At 43.2% G+C, this 18,855-nt stretch overlaps 1 protein-coding gene across 1 annotated transcript in view; it reads left to right on the top strand.

Annotated features, from left to right (window-relative positions):
• Positions 1-18,855, top strand: part of MYO9A (myosin IXA) — a 361,511-nt gene that overhangs the window by 147,705 nt on the left and 194,951 nt on the right. Inside the window, exon 8 of the mRNA XM_065412857.1 lies at positions 14,599-14,688. Within this exon, the coding sequence (XP_065268929.1) occupies positions 14,599-14,688 (90 nt within the window). The remainder of the gene's footprint in view (positions 1-14,598; positions 14,689-18,855) is intronic.

An 18,855-nucleotide genomic window follows, 5' to 3' on the forward strand; every position in this document is an offset into this window, starting at 1 on the left:
CTCTTCTGAAACCTTTGAGTCCCCCTTCCTCTTTTTCTAAACCACTTTCATTACCAGTTTTCATTCTGCATCATTGCCCAGCAGTTGCAGTAGTTTTCACTTTGCCACTTTTGTCAAAGAATTTCTTTCAGCTGACCACTGCAGGCTTTTTTGTGCAAAGTAAATAGCAGAAATGTTCTTGGAGTCTTTTCTTCCTGAGAGAGCGGGGATCCTTCCCAAACTGTTTGGGAATGCTTAGGAAAGGTGTTTTGTCTGTGTGGTCTTTTTCTTCCTCCCGATTCTGTGTATAGCAAATACTGTTTATTTGCTACCAATGATTGGTTGAAAGCAATGCACTTTGCTTCTGAGGCAAGCTCCCATGTTACCCAGTCATTGATAAGTCTTGATGACTGTCCATAACCTTGTTACTAGTTTTATCTGTTCTGCAACTCAAACAACATTCCCATACTCGTAGCTAGGAATCTGGACTAAATTGGAGTTCCAAAATGAGCCTTGTCTCTATGCATTTGTGACAGATTTCAGCGGTAAAGATTATAGCTCTATCCTTTTGAGGAAAGTTGCTTGTATGGACAAGCCTTGAGTTAAATGTACAGTGATGTGGCAGAAGATGAAAGGTCTTTCAGTACATTACTCAGAGCCTGGGCCTCAACTAAGTTCCCTATTGGGAATGGTTAGTCTGCTAGACGTTGCATTTCTCATTTAATGGTTTTTCATATTTTATAAGGAATTGGGTCACTATTCCCACAGACAAGTGCATGTACCATCCTGGAAAGAGATTATAGATAATTGTAAGAGTATATGCCTTAATTCTCTTTTCAGTCTAAATTTCTCTCATGTTATTACTTTAATATTTACTTCATTATTTATGTACCATCCAGAGTACTAGGTACTTTACAAACAAATAAGAAAGGGTCCTACAGAAGAGAGCTAACTGGCTGAAGTTCAGTTACTGAGGTAATATTGGTAGGCTGAGGAAGCAACTGGAAGAATCTGCAAGGATGGTCTCTGTGCTCCTTATTGAGGGAGTGTATCTGTCATTTGGTACACAGATGCATAATTAAGAGGTCTTATTAGATCTAGGTCTGCTCCTGGGTCTTGATAGCATAGCTGTGGCCCAAAGTGCTTTTTCTGTATATTAGTACACCATTTTGGGAGCAGATCTTGCTATAGTGTCCTTTACCTTTGCTGTCTCAAAATTATGCTGCTGTTATAATGGAGCTATATTGGGCTATATCTTCAGATCATTCAGAAACTGAGGCAGGTATACAATATGTCTGGCCTCTTATTAAGCAGAGGTACCACATAAAGCATATTATACTAGTGCTCATTGATCTGCATGGGCTGCCTATTAGGTGAGTATCTGGTTGACCATGGGTTCACAGTTGCAAAGCAAACATTTTTTACTCTTATAAAGCAAAAACTTAAATATTACCTTATAGCATATGGTGATATTATAAGTGAGATTAATGCGTGCAGCAACATACAAGCATTTCATGAAGTCTAAGTTCAGTACCCATCTTAACCATAGTAGCACAAAGGTGAAACAGACTGGTTTCCAGGAATGAATTTGTCAGTCCTTGGCTGAACATAAGAACATAAGAAAGGCCGTACTGGGTCAGACCAAAGGTCCATCTAGCCCAGTATCTGTCTACCGACAGTGGCAAATGCCAGGTGCCCCAGAGGGAGTGAACCTAACAGGCAATGATCAAGTGATCTCTCTCCTGCCATCCATCTCCATCCTCTGACGAACAGAGGCTAGGGACACCATTCTTACCCATCCTGGCTAATAGCCATTTATGGACTTAGCCACCATGAATTTATCCAGTCCCTTTTTAAACATTGTTATAGTCCTAGCCTTCACAACCTCCTCAGGTAAGGAGTTCCACAAGTTGACTGTGCGCTGCGTGAAGAAGAACTTCCTTTTATTTGTTTTAAACCTGCTGCCTATTAATTTCTTTTGGTGACCCCTAGTTCTTGTATTATGGGAATAAGTAAATAACTTTTCCTTATCCACTTTCTCAACATCACTCATGATTTTATATACCTCTATCATGTCCCCCCTTAGTCTTCTCTTTTCCAAACTGAAGAGTCCTAGCCTCTTTAATCTTTCCTCATATGGGACCCTCTCTAAACCCTTAATCATTTTAGTTGCTCTTTTCTGAACCTTTTCTAGTGCTAGAATATCTTTTTTGAGGTGAGGAGACCACATCTGTACACAGTATTCGAGATGTGGGCGTACCATGGATTTATATAAGGGCAATAATATATTCTCAGTCTTATTCTCTATTCCCTTTTTAATGATTCCTAACATCCTGTTTGCTTTTTTGACCGCCTCTGCACACTGCGTGGACATCTTTAGAGAACTATCCACGATGACGCCAAGATCTTTTTCCTGACTCGTTGTAGCTAAATTAGCCCCCATCATGTTGTATGTATAGTTGGGGTTATTTTTTCCAATGTGCATTACTTTACATTTATCCACATTAAATTTCATTTGCCATTTTGCTGCCCAATCACTTAGTTTTGTGAGATCTTTTTGAAGTTCTTCACAATCTGCTTTGGTCTTAACTATCTTGAGTAGTTTAGTATCATCTGCAAACTTTGCCACCTCACTGTTTACCCCTTTCTCCAGATCATTTATGAATAAATTGAATAGGATAGGTCCTAGGACTGACCCTTGGGGAACACCACTAGTTACCCCTCTCCATTCTGAGAATTTACCATTAATTCCTACCCTTTGTTCCCTGTCCTTTAACCAGTTCTCAATCCATGAAAGGACCTTCCCTTTTATCCCATGACAGCTTAATTTACGTAAGAGCCTTTGGTGAGGGACCTTGTCAAAGGCTTTCTGGAAATCTAAGTACACTATGTCCACCGGATCCCCCTTGTCCACATGTTTGTTGACCCCTTCAAAGAACTCTAATAGATTAGTAAGACACGATTTCCCTTTACAGAAACCATGTTGACTATTGCTCAAGAGTTTATGTTTTTCTATGTGTCTGACAGTTTTGTTCTTTACTATTGTTTCAACTAATTTGCCCGGTACCGACGTTAGACTTACCGGTCTGTAATTGCCGGGATCACCCCTAGAGCCCTTTTTAAATATTGGCGTTACATTAGCTAACTTCCAGTCATTGGGTACCGAAGCCGATTTAAAGGACAGGTTACAAACCTTAGTTAATAGTTCCGCAACTTCACATTTGAGTTCTTTCAGAACTCTTGGGTGAATGCCATCTGGTCCCGGTGACTTGTTAATGTTGAGTTTATCAATTAATTCCAAAACCTCCTCTAGTGATACTTCAATCTGTGACAGTTCCTCAGATTTGTCACCTACAAAAGCCAGCTCAGGTTTGGGAATCTCCCTAACATCCTCAGCCGTGAAGACTGAAGCAAAGAATCCATTTAGTTTCTCCGCAATGACTTTATCATCTTTAAGCGCTCCTTTTGTATTTTCATCGTCAAGGGGCCCCACTGGTTGTTTAGCAGGCTTCCTGCTTCTGATGTACTTAAAAAACATTTTGTTATTACCTTTGGAGTTTTTGGCTAGCCGTTCTTCAAACTCCTCTTTGGCTTTTCTTATTACACTCTTGCACTTAAGTTGGCAGTGTTTGTGCTCCTTTCTATTTGCCTCACTAGGATTTGACTTCCACTTTTTAAAGGAAGTCTTTTTATCTCTCACTGCTTCTTTTACATGGTTGTTAAGCCACGGTGGCTCTTTTTTAGTTCTTTTACTGTTTTTCTTAATTTGGGGTATACATTGAAGTTGAGCCTCTATTATGGTGTCTTTAAAAAGGGCCCACGCAACTTGCAGGGATTTCACTTTAGTCACTGAACCTTTTAACTTTTGTCTAACTAACCCCCTCATTTTTGTATAGTTCCCCCTTTTGAAGCCTAAAGCCTTGGCAAGAGCTGACACCTGGTTTGCCAGCAACACAAGCCTCCATCCCTATGGGCTGTGAGTTCTGTGCTTGTGATCTTAGAGATGCAGCAGAGAATCTCACCCTCTCTCTCTCTTCCTATTGGACCCTGCTAAACTTGTGATTGGGGAAGCACTGAAGCTGAAGGCCTGCCTCTGCCCCGAGTTTAAACAGCAGGGAGATCCTGGTTGGGCATTCTTTGTGGAGGATCCTCAACTTTGGTATACACACTCTTGCTCTGTTTTGAGACAGCTTACATTCTGAGCATGCTATGGAGCCCGCCTCTTTCCCTATGCTTTTGAAACCTGGGAGTTCTGAGGGTCTGAGCAGTTTATCTACTTGTTATTTCATCTGTATTTTAAATTTATTGAATGCCAGCTGGAGGATAGGATATGTGCTCTGTAAATCCTAGATAAACACATGTGCCAGGTGCCCTCAGCTTATTTGGAGTTCATCTTTAGGAGACACCACAGACTAACTATTTCTACCAGAAGGTATGTCTACAACCAAAAAAAAAAAATCAAAGCCAGCATATTGACTATGTAAGAACAACCATACTGAGTCAGACCATAGGTCCATCTAGCCCAGTATCCTATCTTACAACAGTGGCCAAAGCCAGATGCCCCAGAAGGAATGAACAGATCAGGTAATCATCAAGTCATCCATCCCCTGTCGCCCATCCCCAGCTTCTGGCGAACAGAGGCTAGGGACATCATCCCTGCCCATCCTGGCTAATAGCCATTGATGGACCTATCCTCCATGAATTTATTTAGCTCTTTTTGGAATCCTGTTATAGTCTTGGCCTTCACAACATTCTCTGGCAAGGAGTTCCACAGGTTAACTGTGTGTTGTGTGAAAAAATTACTTTCTTTTGTTTGTTTTAAACCTGCTGCCTATTAATTTCATTTGGTGGCCCCTCATTCTTGTGTTATGAGAAGGAGTAAATAACACTTCCTTATTTACTTTCTCCACACCAGTCATGATTTTATAGGCATCTATCAGATCCCCCCTTAGTCGTCTCTTTTCCAACCTGAAAAGTCCCAGTCTTATTAATCTCTCCTCATATGGCAGCCATTCCATATCCGTAATAATTTTTGTTGCCTTTTCCAATTCCAATATATCTTTTTTGAGATGGGGTGACCACATCTGTACACGGTATTCAAGAGCACGTTGCAGTAGTCTTATCTTAATGTCACAAAAGCATGGGTGATACTGGCAAGGTCCCCAGCATTCATGTTGCTCATTTGGGGTGGAAGTCTCAATGACCTTTTTAATCAATGCAGTATTATTTATGTGTGATCACCTTATGTGGGAGGGGGCGGTTAGGGGACAAGGAGCGGGGGGTTGGATGGGTTGGGGTTCTGTGGGGGGCAGTCAGGGGGTGGGAAGTGGGAGGGGGCGGATAGGGGGCAGGGGCCAGGCTGTTTGGGGAGGCACAGCCTTCCCTACCCAGCCCTCCATACAGTTGCGCACCCCGATGTGGCCCTCGGGCCAAAAAGTTTGCCCACCCCTGATCTAGACTGTTCTCAGTGGTACCAGATGACAGAACAAGGAGTAATGGTCTCAAGTTGCAGTGGAGGAGGTTTAGGTTGGATATTAGGAAAAACTTTTTCACTAGGAGGGTTGTGAAGCACTGGAATGGGTTACCTAGGGAGGTGGTGGAATTTCCTTCCTTAGAGGTTTTTAAAGTCATGCTTGACAAAGCTCTGGCTGGGATGATTTAGTTGGGGATTGGTCCTGCTTTGAGCAGGGGATTGGACTACATGACCTCCTGAGATCAGGGTTGGAAGGGACATTCTATGATTCTATGTAGGCGTGCGATGGATTTATATAGAGGCAATATGATATTTTCTTTCTTATTATCTATCCCTTTCTTAATGATTTCCAACATTCTGTTTGCTTTTTTGACTGCCACTGCACATTGAGTGGATGTTTTCAGAGAACTATCCACAGTGACTCCAAGATCTCTTTCTTGAGTAGTAACAGCCAATTTAGACCCCATCATTTTATACATATAGTTGGGATTATGTTTTCCAATGTGCATTACTTTGCATTTATCAACATTGAATTTCATCTGCCAATTTGTTGCCCAGTCACTCAGTTTTGAGAGATCCTTTTGTAGCTCTTCGCAGTCTGCCTGGGACATAACTATCTTGAGTAGCTTTGTATCATCTGCAAATTTTGCCACCTCACCGTTTACCCCTTTTTCCAGATCATTTATGAATATGTTAAATAGGACTGGGCCCAGTACAGACCCCTGGGGGACACCACTATTTACCTCTCTCCATTCTGAAAACTGACCGTTTATTCCTACCCTTTGTTTTCTATCTTTTAACCAGTTACAAATCCATGAGAGAACCTTCCCTCTTATCCCATGACTGCTTACTTTGCTTAAGAGCCTTTGGTGAGGGACCTTGTCAAAGGCTTTCTGAAAATCTAAATACACTATACCCACTGGATCCCCCTTGTCCATGTGCTTGTTGACCCCCTCAAAGAATTCTAGTAGATTGGTGAGGCATGATTTCCCTTTACAAAAACCATGTTGACTCTTCCCCTACAAATTATGTTCATCTATGTGTCTGACAATTTTTGTTCTTTACTATAGTTTCAACCAGTTTGCCCGGTACTGACGTCAGACTTACTGGCCTGTAATTGTGGGGGGTCACCTCTCGAGCCCTTTTTAAAAATTGGCGTCACACAGGGCTGGTGCAAGGAAGTTTCGCGCCCTAGGCGAAACTTCCACCTTGCGCCCCCCCCCCCCCCAGCCCTGCGGCAGATCCCTCCCCCGCGCAGCTCCACCCCCTCTGCCCTGAGGTGCCCCACCGTGGCAGCTCCCCCACCTGGGGAGCCGTGGGGCACCTCCCCACCCCAGCTCACCTCTGCTCCGCCTCCTCCCCGAGCACGCCGCCCCCGCTCTAATTCTCCTCCCAGACTTGCGGCGCCAAACAGCTGATTGGCGCTGCAAGCCTGGGAGGCAGGAGAAGTGGAGCAGCGACGGCGTGCTCGGAGAGGGGGCGTAGTAGAGGTGAGCTGGGGTGGGAAGCCCTGCGGCAGCTCCCCCACCACCGCCCTGAGGCACCCCTGCAGCAGCTCCCCACCCCCCCGGCCCGGGAAGCCGTGCGGCACCTCCCCACCCCAGCTGACCTCTGCTCCGCCTCCTCCCTGAGCATGCCGCCCCCGCTCTAATTCTCCTCCCAGGCTTGCGGCGGCAAACAGCTGATTGGCACTGCAAGCCTGGGAGGCGGGAGAAGTGGAGCGGCGACCACGCGCTCGGGGAGGAACGCTGTAAAAAAAAAAATTGGGGGCACCGCTTTTTGGCGCCCCCAAATCTTGGCGCCCTAGGCAACCCCCTAGTTTGTCTTAATGGTAGCACCGGCCCTGGCGTCACATTAGCTGTCCTCTAGTCATTTTGTACAGAAGCTGATTTAAACGATAGGTTACAGACTACAGTTAGTAGTCCTGCAATTTCACATTTGAGTTCCTTCAGAACTCTTGGGTGAATACCATCTGGTCCTGGTGACTTACTACTGCTTAGTTTATCAGTTTGTTCCAGAACCTCTTCTAATGACATCTCAATCTGGGACATTTCCTCAGATTTGTCACCTAAAAAGAATGGCTCAGGTTTGGGAATCTCCCTCACATCCTCAGCTGTGACAACTGATGCAAAGAATTCATTTAGTTTCTCTGCAATGGCCTTATCATCTTTGAGTGCTCCTTTAGCATCTCGATAGTCCAGTGGCCCCACTGGCTGTTTAGCAGGCTTCCTGCCTCCGATGTACTTAAAATTTTTTTGCTATTACTTTTTGAGTCTTTGGCTAGCTGTTCTTCAAATTCTTTTTTTGGCCTTCCTAATTATATTTTTACACATCATTTGCCAGAGTTTAGGCTCCTTTCTATTTCCCTCACTAGTATTTAACTTCCACTTTTTAAAGGATGTCTTTTTGCCTCTCACTGCTTCTTTTACTTTGTTGTTTAGCCAGGGTGGCTCTTCTTTGGTTCTCTTACTATGTTTTTTAATGTGGGGTATACATTTAAGTTGAGCCTCTATTATGGTGTCTTTAAAAAGTTTCCATGCAGCTTGCAGGGATTTTACTTTTGGTGCCGTACCTTTTAATTTCTGTTTAACTAACATTTTTGTGTAGTTCCCCTTTCAGAAATTAAATGCTACAGTGTTGGGCCACTGTGGTGTTTTCCCTGCCACAGGGATGTTAAGTTTAATTGTATTATGGTCACTGTTACCAAGCGGTCCAGCTATATTCACCTCTTGGACCTGATCCTGTGTATGTATTTCCTGTCATGTCTAGTGTTAGATAGATTTATTATCTCTGATATCTTTGGGGCAAACTCTGCTCTGCAGTATTTGTGGGGCAAAGGGCTGGGGAACAATGGGAATTGCACCTGCTTACTTCAGGGCTGAATTTCTTACCCCTCACTAAGTATATTTCTTACATGAAAAGAGCAGCTCAGTAACTGTGGCTGTCATGGAGGGGACTCAGATTTGAAATCAATCTAGCACCTCTACTGATCTGGTTTTAAAAACAGCAGGATAATCTGAAAAGAAAGCCATAAGGAGAATATAGAAGGAAGTAGAAAAATGGGACAATGAAAGGGAATGCTTATAGCTACCACAATCTTACAGGGGTTAAAATTGTTTAGTTTATTGAGTAGTCTTGGACTTGGAAACATTCACAATATTTTATAAGGGCAGCTAGCTGGAATTCCATAGTTGAATGTCTTTAGTAACGCCATCCAGTATTCTAGTGCCTGTTGCCTTGGTAATCAGAAAGACAGGGTACCAGCTGATTGTAACTGAGACCTGCATTGTTCCTACTGCCGCATGTTTGCTATTTAATGTGGGATAATGACAGCCTGAAACCTCCTTTTGTTCCAAGCCTTTCTGTTTGCTTACAATTCCTGGAGGTTAATTGACTGTTCTGCAGTTGTGAACGGCTGAAAACATGTATGTATTTTGTTTTTGGCTGTCTGGCTGAGTCAGCAAATGACCCTGTACGATTGCTCTGCATTTGCTGAGGCAGGAACTTGGAACTGCACAGGAACTTGGACGTGAAGAGATGCATAATGTTGATTCAGAAAGTCAGACTTCCTCCGGTACCTAAAGAAAATTGTCAATCATATTGACTTTCTAAACTAAATTGCTTGCTTTTTTGCTTAGCTTTGGGGAACGGAAACGAACTATGAGAAACTGCTTATTAGTTTCTGAACAACCAGAATAATTTTATTTTTAGAATTGCAAAACAAGACCATAACAACTGTAGTCTGTCTCTAGTGATCAGATGGGGGCAATGACATTAATTCCTTGGTGTTGGCATTTGCCTTTTCATTACTCAGGCACCATATGCTGGTTGCTGGGAGTTGCACAGAGATGACTTACTATTTCTTGCTCTTCACAGATTCTTTAAAAAGTGCTAATTTGGTTGGTCAGTCATCCACATAAAAATGCATTAGTTGACCAGTGGGGTGCTTGTAAGGCAGGGGTGGGCAAACTTTTTGGCCCGAGGGCCACATCTGGGTGGGGAAATTGCAGGCAGGGCCATGAATGTAGGGCTGGGGCAGGGGATTGAGGTTCGGGAGGAAGTGCGAGGGGGTGCGGTGTGCAGGAAGGGGCTCAGGGCAAGGGGTTGGGACGGAGGAGGGGTGCAGGGTATATGAGGGGGATGAGGGAAGGGGGTTGGTGTTCAGGAGGGGTGCGAAGTGCAGGAGGGGGCTCAGGGCAGGGGTGCAGAGAGGGGTGCGGAGTGCGGTTGGGGGCTCAGGGCAGGAGGTTGAGGTGCAGGAGGGGTACAGCAGGGGGCTCAGGGCAGAGGGTTTGGGTTTTGGTGCGGCAGGAGGCTCAGGGCAGGAGGTTGGGGTGCAGGAGGGGTGTGGAGTTCAGGAGGGGGCTCAGGGCAGGGGGCTGGGGTGAAGGAGGGGTGCGGGGTGTGGCAGGGGGCATAGGGCAGAGGGTTGGGGTGCAGGAGGGGTGCGGCAGGGGGCTCAGGCCAGGGGTTTGGGGTGCGGGGTGCAGGAGGGGTTTGGGGTGCGGGCTCCGGCCTGGCGCCGCTTACCTTGAGCGGCTCCGGGGTGGCAGCAGCGCGCAGCAGGGCTAAGGCAGGCTCCCTACCTGCCCTGGCCCCGTGCTGCTCCTGGAAGCGGCCGGTACTGCGTCCCTGTAGCCCCTGGGGGAGGAGGGGGCAGAAGGCGCCGCGTGCTGCCCTCACCTGCGGGTACCTCCCCTGAAGCTCCCATTGGCCGTGATTCCCTATCCACCAGGGCTGCAGAGACATGGTGCTGGCCGCTTCTGGGAGCGGCGCGGGGCCTGCGGCGCCACGGGGGGTGGCAATCCCGTGGGCCGGATCCAAAGCCCTGATGGATCGAATGCGGCCCACGGGCTGTAGTTTGCCCACCGCTTTTGTAAGGAGTGGCCTCTTTAGGGGTAGGAACAAAGCCGTGGAAGCCAAATGTTCCCAAATAAAAGTAAAACTGTGTTCAAAATTGCCCCATTATTTCAGGGCTTTCAGGAATTCTTTGGGTTCACAAGCTATGTGTTCATACACAGAGGATTAGTGGTAATCTTTCAGATTGCATGGCTTTTTGGATACTTCGTGTGGAGTCTGTGTCTGGGACCCCCACTTATTTTGCATTTGAGACTGATTTTAATACAGCAGGATGCTCAGATGGTGTTCCAGCGGCTATCCAGCACCATGTGCTAATGCTTATCCACAAATGCCATACCTCTTTGAAATCCTGCCACTGTGGCCAGAACTGATAGAAGTGTCATATTCTTAGTGGCTCCTCCTAACAGATTAGGGACATCCAAACTTCACATCAGAAACTTGTCCTCAGTTAATGTGCTAATGTGCAACTCCCATATTATGTCTTAATTTATTTATTTTTAATTAAATGACAGAGTATATTTTTCAGTCGTCAGAGTGGTGTATGTCGTTTGTGGAACCAGGAATTTGATAAGTGGCTTGAGAATTGATGCAGTGTTGACTCGTGCATGGGTTCTTTACTGCTGATAAAGATTTAAAGCACTTTCTTTTGAGGAAGTCCCAAATTCCAAAGGATTAATCAGTTTTGCTTAATCTGGGTCAAAATGGCATTTATAAAAATATTCAGATTAATCAGGTCTGACTGTACCAAAGCAATAATTTTAAATAAGCTGCCAAACTGTTCAGTAAATCATAAATTTATAGCTGGTATGAAAATAACATGCCATAATCACAGTACAGTAGATGTCATTAGCATAGTCTTATCACAGTAGCTAGTCTCATTACTTGAAATTCCTTTACTTCAGCATAAAAATCTTTGAGCAGCTGAAATTGTATTTTCTGATGAAATAATAAATCATTGAAATTGCCTATCTCTTAGAGGGGTATAGAGGGGAAAAATAATTGGACTTACTCTGAGCATTTGGGGCCAGGAACCATCTTTTTGTTCTGTGTTTGTACAGCGCCTAGCTGTATGGGGGTCTGGTCCATGACTAGGCCTCATATGTGCTATGGTGATACAAATAAATGAATAATAATCTAAATATCTTTGGTGTGACTGCCTTAACTACAAGTTAAGAAAATAAATCTGACTTTTCAGGAAAGGTCATATTATATTTTTAATGTATACTGCATCCATTTTGCATCATATGTGCTGTTATGGACATGTAGGCATGATTTTTAATTATACTCTTCCTGTGGCTTTTATGAAGAATGATATTGCCTGCTATTTGCTGTTTGTTACTAAGCATTTATCTTAATAATAGTAGCACTTACAGCACTTCTCATCTCTCCATTTCCAAGCTCAGAGTGAATCATGCTGTAAAAGTGAAAGGATATTAAATTTAATTATATTATGGTCACTATTACGAAGTGGTCCAGCTATATTCACCTCTTGGACCAGATCCTGTGCTCCACTTAAGACTAAATCAAGAAGTGCCTCTCCTCTGGTGGGTTCCAGGACCAGCTGCTCCAAGAAGCAGTCATTTAAGATGCCAAGAAACTTTATCTCTGCATCCCATCCTGAGGTGACATGTACATTTAAAAATGGATGGCTTCAAAAAACAAATGAAGTTCCATGCTGATGGGGTTCCTGATGGGAGAATGAGTGTTCAAATAATATGGATTGTGGATGTGTTACAAAGGAATAATGATGATTTGCACTGGACTGTGCCATAACTAAGAGCTGTATAAAGCTCAGTGTTTTGTTTTCATGCTTTCACAATACTGATTTTTGGGTTAAACAAACCCAATAACTCAAAACAAAATTCGACTTAAACCATCAAAGTCTGCATAGTTTCCACCTAAAACCATAATTTTGCCTAGGAACACTCAAAATTTGACCTGGGCTCAGTTGAAACTCATTCAGATATTGCTGAAAGCTTCCCAGCCGTAGAACTTGGACTTCCAATTTTCATTATGGGTGTTTTGCGCAGGTGCAGTGTACATAATATACCTGAACAACAAATCAGGTATGATAACAACTTGAACAGTGCTGGTAAAATATTCAGCTGTTCAAAACAGACCATGTTAATATTGACCTGTGAATATGAATCCGGGTTCAAATGCTCTCACGAGTGAAATCCACATGAAACAGTTCTTGTTTCTTATCTGACATTGGAATGAGATTATGGCCATGAGAAAATGGTTGACTATTTTTCATGCCTATTTTTTATTTTTCATTTTATTCTAGTAGCCTGAGGGATTGTTGTTATAACAGGATACAAATGGAATTTTATACAGGTGCTATCGTAGGGGGAGGTGGACTGTACCCAAATAGAATGAAATCAGGGTGGATTTGATTGAAATCACTAGTCAGGAAGACTCAATTTAATCATGGATTTCTACATAAAAGCGCGTTGTTGTTGGTTGTTATAACCTTAATACATATTCTTCACAACTCAGAGATAGATGAGATAGAGGAGACCCAAACTGGGTCTCTTTTACGACCTACTGCCATTATAGGTTTTCCCTTCTAGTGAGAGAATGGTATGGTAGATCTCAAATCAATGAAGGCTACACTCAAAGACCTCAAGACTTCTGGAATATGCTGCTCAAACAGTTTCACTTTTGTTTCTACTGCCTGTCCCTTCCTTCTCACATTTATCTCCAGACTTCTTCTCCTTGTTCAGATCTATTCTGTCCCCAACAATCTTCTATTCATTGAACTTTTTGAAACTTTGCACTTTTAGAGAGAGGTAAGGGATTGACTCTGTGTACACAAATTTGCAGAGGGACAATAGGGTTGAGGTCTGTTATTTCTCATCTCTATATATTTATTTATTTATTTAAAAACATTTTTGCTGTTAACAAGCATGTTATCTCTAGAGACACAAATCCACAGTTTGAGAACTGCAAAACTAAACATCTCTGATGGTATCTTCTAGACCGGGGGGGGCAGATAGGAGGTGGGGGCCGGGCCATGACCCCCTCCCCTAACCGGCTCTCCATACAATTTACGAAACTTGATGCGGGCCTCAGGACCAAAAGTTTGCCCACCCCGTTCTAGACTGAGCACTGAGTCCCATTGGGTAGCTAGAAAGATTAACCTATACAGAAGCCCCTGGAACCCCATAAGATTGGGTTCCTAATCCATGAACTATTGGAACTCATTTGCAAAAATTTTCTTATACTATAGAATTAGAATTTATAATCCCTATTCCATGATGAGCTATCTTTGAGCTATAATCTATCTTAATTAAAACTATCAAAAAGCATTTTATCAAAAAAATCCAATTTAATAAAAAAAATCTGATTTTTTTTTTAATCATTGATTTTTATCCACCCTGAATGAAATGCCTTCAGAGAATATTAATGCAAAAGGGACTTTAATCTTGCAGAATGTGGCCCTTTCCCCTAACAGTTCATATGATGTAAGTATAGAGGAGTATAGTAAGACTGTGGTAGGGATATGACTCCTGGAACCCTGAGAGCCCACTATAGGGCTGTGTCCATGCTGGCAGTTGCAGTTCTTCATTGGCGGTAATCACTCATTTGCCATCGTGTCTGGTTTATATATCTAATTGTATTTCAAACCAGTTTCTAACGTTGCTGATTGGCAGAATGATTGTCACCTTGTAAAAAATATGCTCCTTCTGTGAGTAGCGGCTGTTCTTTTGCAGTTGAAAAGGATCTCCCTGTTTCCCCTTCTTCTTCCAAGCCTTCTCTCCCCCATCCCCCACCAAAAATTGCTTATGTTCAGATGTTTATTCAGTCTGTAGAGTAGCAGGCATTTTCAGTCATTACTTTCTCTCTGTATGTAGCATTCATGCTATCTCGATGGGAGCTTGTCAAATCCAGTGCATTGTACTAAGTGCCTCTCTTTTAAAGTGTCTGTGCTAGTTTGCTACTTTGTACGGTAATTGTGACCCATCCTGCTCACACTAGAAAGTGGTGGAGTTTTTTTACTAAACAAACTGCAAAAAAAAAGGGGGGGGGGGGGAGAGGGGGAGAAACCATCCAGGCTACAAACACTGACAAGTTGAACCACTGGAAAAGCACTAGAAATTACTAGATGTAATGTAGAAAATTGGGCTCTCAAACATGCTGTTGTGCCACTTTCTAATACTAGCTCTATGTACAGAGTTATACTGGCCTTGTAACATCTCATGGAGCATACACTGGTTTTTCAGTAGCTGCCCTTTGTTTTCTCCTAGAATTATTGATTAACACTAGTATTTTTGTTTTATTAGGTAAAAGAAGAGATGCTGTTTGAAGCCCTGGTTACCAGAAAGACAGTGACGGTGGGAGAGAAGCTTATTTTACCATACAAACTTGCAGAGGTACGTGATGTTTTATATTAAACTGGAGGAATATTAACATGGTTTTCAGTGCTCTGGTGTGAGAGCGTGAAATATACATATCATGGTGCCAGGAGTGGCTCACTGCTAAGAATGTCAAACTCAGGTCAGACTGTTAGAAGCCAGGGCAGACACCCCAGACGGGTGGTATATTCTATCATTAGATTTCGCCAAGCCAGTAACAAAAGTATACTCATGGATCACTATATTAGATTTACCATGGAGTCACAGACAGTCCCCTTATGCTCTCTAGCTTCTCTTTACCACACAGACAAACTGGACTTTATGATGAAAGGTTATTAAAACCAAATTCACCACACATTAGGTTACTTCCAGCCCCAAAGAGCCAGTCACTTACCCCAGGTCAAAATATACTCCAGATCTCACCAAAGACAATGCTGTAGCCAATCCTTTACTAAACTAAAAATAATGATCTATTAATTAAGAAAAAGATGTGAGAGTTATAGCAAGGTTAAAAGCAGGTAAAATACATTACAGGTGAATTAGAGTTTATTGATTCAAAATAAAAGCAGAGATATAGCAATCTGCCAGTGTCATGGAGTCTTATAAATTCTCTCAGGGCTTCCCAAAAATGACTTTTGGGGACCTCTGTACATCTGGAACCTCCCTGTTAGTGTTCAGATGGATCAGAGGTAAGAATCACTCCCAAGGCTTCCCTTTTATAGCTGAAACAGGCTAGCAAAATGACAGGGGTCTTCACCACGTGGGCTTTGATGAATAGCAAATGCAGACAATCTGTGATCTTCGTTGCTTAACATTCACTAGGCCGTCCAAAGATGATAAATTTACTAACAGCCATTCAGACTACTAAGATGATTTATAGGTAGTTTACAATGTAAATCAAAAAGTTTCAGATAGATAAAGACAATAACATTAGTATTTCACTAGTTTTCATGCATTAAGTAATTCTTCATCTAAATGCTAATACATACTTTGAATACTGTGGGAGACCATATCAAAAGCTTTGCTAAAGTCAAGGAATAACACATCCACTGCTTTCCCCTCATCCACAGACCCAGTTATCTCCTCATAGAAGGCAATTAGGTTAGTCAGGCATGACTTGCCCTTGGTGAATCCATGCTGACTGTTCCTGATCACTTTCCGCTCCTCGAAGTGCTTCAGAATTGATTCCTTGAGGACCTGCTCCATGATTTTTCCAGGGACTGAGGTGAGGCTGACTGGCCTGTAGTTCCTCAGATCCTCCTCCTTCCCTTTTTTAAAGATGGGCACTACATTAGCCTTTTTCCAGTCATCCAGGACCTCCCCCGATTGCCGTGAGTTTTCAAAGATAATGGCCAATGGCTCTGCAATCATATCCGCCAACTCCTTTAGCACCTTCGGATGCAGCGCATCCGGCCCCATGGACTTGTGCTCGTCCAGTTTTTCCTAAATAGTCCCGAACCACTTCTTTCTCCACAGAGGGCTGGTCACCTTCTCCCCATACTGTGCTGCCCAGTGCAGCAGTCTGGGAGCTGACCTTGTTCGTGAAGACAGAGGCAAAAAAAGCATTGAGTACATTAGCTTTTTCCACATCCTCTGTCACTAGGTTGCCTCCCTCATTCAGTAAGGGGCCCACACTTTCCTTGACTTTCTTCTTGTTGCTAACATACCTGAAGAAACCCTTCTTGTTACTCTTAACATCTCTTGCTAGCTGCAACTCCAAGTGTGATTTGGCCTTCCTGATTTCACTCCTGCATGCCTGAGCAATATTTTTATACTCCTCCCTGGTCATTTGTCCAATCTTCCACTTCTTGTAAGCTTCTTTTTTGCGTTTAAGATCAGCAAGGATTTCACTGTTTAGCCAAGCTGGTCGCCTGCCATATTTACTATTCTTTCTACACATCAGGATGTTTTTTTCCTGCAACCTCAATAAGGATTCTTTAAAATACAGCCAGCTCTCCTGGACTCCTTTCCCCCTCATGTTATTCTCCCAGGGGATCCTGCCCATCAGTTCCCTGAGGGAGACAAACTCTGCTTTTCTGAAGTCCAGGGTCCATATTCTGCTGCTCTCCTTTCTTTCTTGTGTCAGGATCCTGAACTCGACCATCTCATGGTCACTGCCTCCCAGGTTCCCATCCACTTTTGCTTCCCCTACTAATTCTTCCCGGTTTGTGAGCAACAGGTCTAGAAGAGCTCTGCCCCTAGTTGGTTCCTCCAGCACTTGCACCAGGAAATTGTCCCCTACACTTTCCAAAAACTTGCTGGATTGTCTGTGCACCGCTGTATTGCTCTCCCAGCAGATATCAGGGTGATTAAACACCATTATAAATTCTGGAGGCAAGTGGGGTTTGGGGTGGAGGTTGATAGCTCGCGACCCCCCCTTGTAATGACCTTGCAACCCCACGAGGGTTTCCAACCCCCAGTTTGAGAACCCCTGCACTAGTACACATCAAACCGGATATATATACAATGTAAATAGCATTCAGCGGGTTCCAGACAAATGTAGGCAATAACATTAACATTTAACAGACATGTGCATTGGGACACTTAACACTGTCTTGAGGTTGTGGCCTGAGCTCAGCTAGCTGCGAGCGCCACAATACACTTAGCTTTGATGAGTTCTGACTCTTTTAGACCCTTTAAATATAAATAAATATAGGAAAAGTTGGTGTGGAAGAATGTCTCCAGGCGATTGACTAAGCTTGTTCACCCTACCACAGCCTTTGCGCTCTTTACATTCTTGCAGATATTACAAATGGTTTTGTGGGGATGTGTGACCATTTTAATGGCTTATGGATAATGGAATGCTACATGCCCTCATATCAAAATCATATGACACTGAGTGTTGTAGGTGCAGTGCTTAATGATTTAAATGGTAGTCTATACTTGTTCATCTCAGAGTATCATTCTATATAGACACCTGTTGAAGACTTTCAATGAGATTCTAAGCAACTGTATCAACCTTGGAATAATTTATTTTTGAGACCAGTGGAAGGTCCCCCATAGAGACCTTATTCTTATTTTATGCTTTGGCGTAACCAGGAATGGATGGGTTTCCCTTCACATCCCATCATTCTTCTCTTTGACTGGCCCAAAAGTTACTTCCAATGTGCTGTCTGCTACTCTTGGGCAAGACACTGCCCCAGGGAATGACATCTAGGACTTTTGCATAATAATGCAGGTCAGGGATACTGGATGGGCATGAATGACTTTTTAAAATAAGTGATTTTCAGAAATTGATAAAAACTGTGCAGCTGGTGAACAGAAATACATACTTCAAGTTCTTGTCTTTATATATTCCACTGTTGATGTGCATGCACCCTATAAACTTGAGTTTCCCTGTCCCCTGAGTGTCCTCATGCCTCCCATCAAAGGGCATAAAGAGTGGGCCAACTCTGGGGGGATTCCAACCTTCGTTCAGGTCCTTCTCTCTGCCTGTGGCTAGGAGTCAGAACTCGCAGTGTCTGAGCTTCACTTACTGTGTGGTCTAGTCTTATATTATAAATAGATAGCTACCTAGCAGTCAGTTAATCATTAGGGTTAGCTCTGATAGCATTTCCTTACTTCATATTAGAAGAAAAAACATTTTCTTTCTTGCTTTTGAGAGTGCCCAGGTACTGGGACCAGTTGTTATGACCAAACATAAATATCCAGGCCTTAAAAATTGTCCTTTGTGCAAGGCAGTAATGCTTCTTAAAGATGGACACATCAGATGGATATTGTGTCTTGGTGAAGGGCACTTAAAAGATAGTTGTGCCATATGTAAATCTTTCTTAAAGAAAAATTGAAAGAGCTAGGGAGTCTTGTTTGAAGATGTTTCTTCTGGATAAGTCAGTGCATCCCTCTTCAGACACTGGAGTGTCTGGGACTGAAATTCCTGAGCACTCATCCTCAAGAAAATGCTCTGTTGGCTCCTCAATTTGCAGATCTGAGACAGCTGCTTCTAAAGATTCCATATCCTTGTCTAGTAGACTTTCAGGGCATGGGGGAGAAAATACCACCAAACTCCTAAAAGGAAGAGATCCAAGTCTCCTTCACTGGGTCCTTCCTCAAGAAGGCATAAATACCCTCAAATTGCCTCAGAAAAAGGTAGCTCAAGGCCTCTGGCATCCATTCAGACACTGGTCACTGTGCCTCTAAACCAGTGGTCTCCAACCTTTTTACACCCAAGATCACTTTTTGAATTTA

Source organism: Emys orbicularis, chromosome 10 (assembly GCF_028017835.1).
Source record: "Emys orbicularis isolate rEmyOrb1 chromosome 10, rEmyOrb1.hap1, whole genome shotgun sequence".
NCBI classification, from domain to species: domain Eukaryota; kingdom Metazoa; phylum Chordata; order Testudines; family Emydidae; genus Emys; species Emys orbicularis.